At 46.7% G+C, this 6174-nt stretch overlaps 3 protein-coding genes across 3 annotated transcripts in view; all 3 read left to right on the top strand.

Annotated features, from left to right (window-relative positions):
• The window catches only part of LACBIDRAFT_332149 (uncharacterized protein), a gene marked incomplete at both ends in the record, with an annotated part of 3050 nt that extends 1261 nt beyond the window's left edge, over positions 1-1789 (top strand). The window contains 4 exons of the mRNA XM_001886662.1: positions 419-565; positions 860-1058; positions 1356-1571; positions 1745-1789. Of these exons, the coding sequence (XP_001886697.1) occupies positions 419-565; positions 860-1058; positions 1356-1571; positions 1745-1789 (607 nt within the window). The remainder of the gene's footprint in view (positions 1-418; positions 566-859; positions 1059-1355; positions 1572-1744) is intronic.
• A 138-nt stretch (positions 1790-1927) lies between these two features.
• On the top strand, positions 1928-2806 carry LACBIDRAFT_332148 (uncharacterized protein; the record flags this gene model as incomplete). The annotated part of the gene is made up of 6 exons (XM_001886661.1): positions 1928-1940; positions 2033-2126; positions 2193-2267; positions 2436-2504; positions 2539-2653; positions 2771-2806. The coding sequence occupies 6 exons, from the start codon at positions 1928-1930 to the stop codon at positions 2804-2806; spliced, it is 402 nt and encodes a 133-aa protein (XP_001886696.1).
• A 1523-nt stretch (positions 2807-4329) lies between these two features.
• Positions 4330-4654, top strand: LACBIDRAFT_308167 (uncharacterized protein; the record flags this gene model as incomplete). Its single annotated transcript, XM_001886660.1, has 2 exons — positions 4330-4455; positions 4502-4654. 2 exons carry the CDS (start codon positions 4330-4332, stop codon positions 4652-4654), a joined length of 279 nt encoding a protein of 92 aa, XP_001886695.1.
• Positions 4655-6174: the final 1520 nt, after the last annotated feature.

Here is a 6174-nt window from a genome sequence, read left to right as displayed (position 1 = left end):
AAAGTATGGAGTCCATCAGCTATTCCATGGATTCCATCTGAAAGAAGTATGGAGTCCATCAGCTATTCCATGGAATCCATCTCCAGAAAGTATGGAGTCCATCAGCCATTCCATGGAATCCATCCCCAGAAAGTATGGAGTCCATCTGCCATTCCATGGAATCCATCTGGAATTCCTGGAATCCACCCCCCTTCCATGCATTCCATATGGATTAAGCCGGGGAGGGTAAAGTACAGTCATCAAGTTGAGTACCTTGCAGCATAATATGGTAACTACAGAATGTACTGGGAGGAATACAGCTCCAATAGAGGCCATCAAGCACTGTGATATAAGATATTCATTAATTCCTGCCATATTTGGGCATTTTTTTTGACATTACTTGAATTACCGTTGACCAACAATATCCTAAAATCTACAGTATGTCTAACATTGGTTTCACACATTCTATGTATCACACCATTGAGACGGAGCCACCTGCCCTTGATGCGGAGGGCTTCGCAATCTGTGGTAGCTGTGTATCCTCGTCAAATCCTCATATGCAAACAAGGTGTGCGAGACACACTGGGTAAGTACATTGTATTATGAGAACTGAGTGATTTTCCAACTCATGTTATTTGCCTAGTTCCATCTAAAATGTGTGGAACATGTGCAAGCACCCTGGAATTTTGCCTGCATGACTTGTGCAAGACACAGGGGAAGCACTCACAAATGATGTCATATTACTATATATAGACATGTTCCTGATTACGTTAGTTAGTTAGTCCATTTCAAGTCGCCTTAAAAAAAAAATTGACCCCGGGTCTTTTTTTTCAATGCCGGCACCCCCTTGCATCATCTCTGACTTATAACCTGACTATAGATTGCCGAAGTTGTCGAGTTGGAGGATCTCTCTCCTCTCAACGACAGCAAAGGGTCTTGACATCAATGTGGATGCAAACAGGTGGGCAAAGGTTGGGCAAAGGCGTGGGTTCCCCATCCAGCTTCAGCTGAACTCAGATGACAATTCCACCATCGTTGACGTGGGGCTTCAAGATAAGACCAGCATCGAGACACTGTTCGTGAGCAATCTTGATGGCATCTCCAGCGAGAACTGAAGGATTTGATCAGTAACGATACGGGATATCGATCAGTAACGTTACGGGATACATTGACTACATGAAGATTTATGGAGCATATAGGATGGGTCTCGCCAATACCGTTTCAGATGCGAAGGACGTTGAGGGGTGAGGGGCACAGAAAACGGTTTAGATAATGATCACTTTTGACAATGGTGTGTTTCTCTCCTTCCGTCGTCGGTTCCTCTAACCATCTCAAGACAGCTGGGGAAAACATATTGCATTACCCCGCTGACACAGACCTTTGTTCACTCTATCATCTCTAAAACCCGCGCGGACCCAACGCTTTGGGTCATAGCCTATCAGGAAAACGTTAGGGTGATCTTTGGTGTCTTTGTCTCAGGGAACCACATCTTTGAGCACTATGTCTTTGCAAAGGAGGTCTTTCGAGGACTCTGTCTTTGGGTGCAATTCTTTGATATTCAAGCTGAGGCTATCAGGTCTTTCAGTCAAAAGGTTTGTCTTTCTTATCTTGAGGTCTTCGGTTGTGAAGGCCGTGTGTTTTGAAGGACATCGTCGTGAGCCATTCCTCAGCTGCACCACCCGATTTCAGGGCAATCTGTAGAGTTACCGATATTTCAATTAGAATGCATACTCTTGTGCATGCATTCTGATATGGTGTCCATTAGAAGCCAGATGCGCACCGCACTGTCAGGATGAATGATAATCAATAGATGTTTAACTATAAACGTAGCTAAGTTACCCATATAATTAAGCCTGACCTTCATCGTTCCACCTTCCGAATTGCAACTTGTGAATGACCCAGGTAAAAAATCCTAACCCGTACGCGTCAAAACCCATATCTGTACCTCATGGGTGAGGGTGGTATGTGAAACCTGGTAGTCAATGCTGCCCGTAGTTGGAATAAGGACCGAATGGGTGGGAGTTGGCAAGACCAACCTTACCGATGCACCCAGGACGTCGATTGCAAACAGCTGCGAGGGCTTACGACAACATTGGTCACATAATGGAGAAGATGAGGTGGGGTGGTGACTTTTATGGCCGCAAACTGTGAGGCGATTACTGTTGCTGCGACTGTGAAGTGCTGGTGTCGTGGGTTAAGCATCACCGCAGCAGCGTTGACACCATCATGCTTGAAGGAGAGTGGTGGATTTGCTTGTTATCACTGAAAAACCAGGCAGCGGCAGGGTTGTGAGTAATGTTCTGCATGGAAAATACCTGGGACCCCTTCTTCGTCATGTTGTCCTACTCAAGCCGACTGGTTCGGAAACCGTCTTGGGTGGAGGTTGTGTTGAGGCGTTGTTTACTGGGTCGGGCCCCTTGTCATGTTCTTCCAGGGTGAATGTGGTGGCCATGTAGCATGAATAGAATGGTGATAGCAAGCGCGTTCAACGCGTGGAACATGTTCGCAGTAGGCTTAGACTCGAGGTTTGTACTTAGACTGTACTATAGTGTTTGAAAGTCCGGTTCGGTCCGGTTTTTTGATGCCCAGGGGCGTTAACCGTAACCGTAACCGGTCTGCCTTTTCCCCAGAAGTCAAAAGACCAGACCGGACCGCAAAAAGACCGCAGACCACGGTTTTTTGCGGTCTATAGACCGGTTTCGGTCTGCATCAGTTTTAACCGGTTTATGACCGGTCTTTAGGCCAATATTTTAAAATTATGAATCGGTAAATTTATTAACATCTCTAATAGCTTCAAAACGAGCCCAAGAACGTTAAATTCCGTTAGGAATTGGTGCTTCTATAAAATAAGTCTGGTACATCTATTATTCCCAAAAGTAATTTACATTTTAATTCATATCTCTCTCGTTTTTTTACCAAATCGTACGTTCTTGGGTGCGTTTTAAAGGGTATTTAAGGGGCTATAAAAGACCGGTCCAAACCGGTCAAGACCGGTTCACGTTAACCGGTTTTTTTGCGGTCTTTACATTTCAAAAATAAAAGACCGTAACCGCAGGTCCGGTCTTTTGCGGTCTTGGTCCGGTCTGGTTACGGTCTTTTTCCAGTCACGAGACCGGACTTCCAAACACTACTGTACTATCAAAGTTAGTTCAGACTCCGCACATCATGTGATCACCTGTTGATTTTTGGAAGTTTGTTGATCCCCCATCAATCATCACCCATACACACACTTCCTCTCGCCCCACCATTCGTCTGAAAACATATTGATGACGCGCTCTCAAGGCTGAGGATGGAGAAGACCTAAAAACCTAAACTACAGGGAACCGAACTATCTCCCCCTTTTGGACAATGTCTCTGGAGGCTCGAGACACAAGTGGTACGCTCGCTGTCTTTTCATTCGACGGCTTTGGCTTATCGTCCTCTGGCTTTTTACTATTATGACCTCTTCTCTCCGTCTCGCTGCTGCCATTGGAAGCTCCATCGTCACCGGTGATATGGTCGGGCCTACAAAAACGCTCCTATTCAACGAACAGTCATGAACCTCACGTTTACCTGCTTTGTTATGGGCTTCGGGCTTGGGTGCGTGTGTTTCTCCCTTCATATTCTCTCTTTTGACATCAGCTACGCCTGTCTTCCCGATGTTTCCACCTACAGCTGCAAGTTCACTTAACCCGTACGTCTCATTCACACGTCCTTGCACCCTACTAAGTCTCATCAGTAGCACTCCATCCCTCCCGACTTCCTCGCCCTCCGTAAGTCACCGCACCATTATCCCTCTCACCACACTTGTTCCAGCTCTCCGAACCCCCTCGCTTCCTTTGTATCAAGCCACACCCTGCGCAGAAATTTCCGCGTCATCAGGGGCACTGGCACCGCGTCCTTGTTCTCCTTGCGCTCCTCACAGCCGGGGTCATCATCACCCTCTGAGAATCACCTAGAGCCCGCTCCAGATCAACCAAAGGACCATCAGCATCATCAGTCAGTGCTGCCGATGGGAGCGGCGGAACCCTGCACTGGACAATCACGCTTCGACACAAGGTGGAGGAGTGATGTGCCCTGATTTGGCGTTGGCGTACCCTCAGGCACTGTGTGAGTCGCCTTGTTCCGGTCGTAGTTGAATAAGAATGAATCAGTTCTTCTAGTCTGTGTAATATCAGGCTTGATAGTCGACACACTTCGGACAGGACCACTTCAAGTCCTTTCATTCTTCCTGCTCAGAACGGTGGCAAGCCTGCATGCCCCGTAAACCTACCGTCCACTTGAGTATTCGAGGGTGCGTATTTCTATTCTCTGTTCGTTTTCCGAAACCCCAATTGCTCATATTGATTTACAGACCTATTACCTACGTGAATGTCTGATCGCTGTCACCAGTATCATAAACAGGCTCCTGGGTGCACTGACAAGGAAGTGGTGTGTAGGGGCATGATGGATTGGATAGAGGGAGAGATGGAGATGGTTCATATCTCAGACGTCATGGTATCTACTGTTTATACGTTGCTTGAATAAGATTAATTTTAGTTAGTGTTGCCGAAGTTCAGTTCCGAACCATCGGTTCGGACTGAACTGGCAGAACCGAACGGACAGTTTGGTTATGGTTCCAGTTCTGGTCCGGGCTCGAGTGGTCGGTTCTAGTTCGCAGTTCGGGCATGAGAGAAATTTGAAGAACTGTATTTGAACCGGTTCGAACTGAACTGAACATACAAGTTCTATCTATTTTTTTGTTTGAGAATCGGCCAAGAAACGTTGAATAAGAGTTACGTTGGTGAGTGTTTTTGAAGTTTCTGTTTCTTATTCTCAACCTTCCCAACCTCAGGATACAACCCTTCTCTCATCTCGTTAGTAAGCGTTGGTAGAATATAATGGTCCTGGAGACAGAAGAAAGTACATCATGTCGTTCACTACAAAATATTTACTGCTGGCTGTAGCAAAGCTCGTTCATTGTGTGTCCTGCCTAACGATCGCCCTTGGCCGGCTTTGCAAGGTTCGTTAGCGCGTTTGAACTGCTGACTTACCATTTTCTTATAGCGTCGACGTCATCCATCAATTCCAACATCCTCCCTTCCGCTCTCGTATCCTAGCACGACCTGCCTCACCCTCCTTCCTCCACTCCCTCTCAAACGCATCAAGCCACCGTTCCTGGATGTCCCTAACGTCACTTCGTATCCCCTTCATCTCCCCCCCAGCGCTTGAGAAGAGCACAGACGTGTTTGCGCAGATGGATGGAGGTGCGGCGGTGTCGTTGAGAGTACCATGGGGTGGATTTGAGGAGGGAGGAGTGATGTAGCTGTACCTTGTTGCACGGTTGATGACGCAGGTGAGATTGATCATTGAGGTTTTGTCCTGAGGCTGGGAGTGCGTGAGATTGTTTGAGAAGGAGAGGGGGGTTGGGTACCTCGACTGCGAGAGTTTTGAATCCAACGAGGCTGTAGTCTTCGGCTAATGATATCATGGCCATGTTCAAGGCGGCGAAACGGGGTGGGAGGGCGCATGGGTAGGATATATTGTCATTTGCGGAGTTGAGGTTGACGATGGATATGGGCTGGGAGAGGGTGGTGAAGAGTTGGTGCTTGCCGTACCAGTAGGTCAATTTGCCGCTGTCTGCTGAGCTGCAGACGATTTCGTCAAAAGGTGTAGTACTAGTTGGTGGAGAGTAGTGCTTGGAAGTTAGGTTAATTAACTGGAAAATAACCGAGACCAGACCGGACCTAACCGCAAAAAAACCGGACCGCGGTTAGTGGTTAGTCAATTCTGGAAATGAAATAACCGGTTATTTTGCGGTTAACTAACCGTTAAAAAACCGGTTATGACCGGTTACAACCGACCCTATTTTACCCCTTCAAAACGCATCTAAAAGCATGAGAAACGCTAAAAATCTGACAGAGTTATGGTCAAATCTCTAAATTATTGGCTAAAATAGTAGGCTTTCAAGAATATTATTATAAAATTGTCAATTCTTCACCGAATTTAGCGTTCTTGGGCTTGTTTTAAAGCTACGACGCATGGCAATAATGTTTACTGCAAGGAATATGAGAAATATACGCCGTTTTAATCGATTTTCTATTTTTTCGGTCCTAACTGGTTAGTAACCGCAACTAACCGGTTTTCATCGGTTATCTTCGGTCCAGTTAGGTTATTTTTGGGTCTGGGAACGAACCCTAACCGGTCTCGGTCTCGGTTAGAGCCCCTGGGCACCCA

This window comes from Laccaria bicolor, genomic scaffold (genome assembly GCF_000143565.1).
Source record: "Laccaria bicolor S238N-H82 LACBIscaffold_39 genomic scaffold, whole genome shotgun sequence".
NCBI lineage: Eukaryota > Fungi > Basidiomycota > Agaricomycetes > Agaricales > Hydnangiaceae > Laccaria > Laccaria bicolor.
The sequence above is the reverse complement of the archived record's forward strand: the minus strand, read 5'-3'. Positions and strand labels throughout refer to the sequence as shown.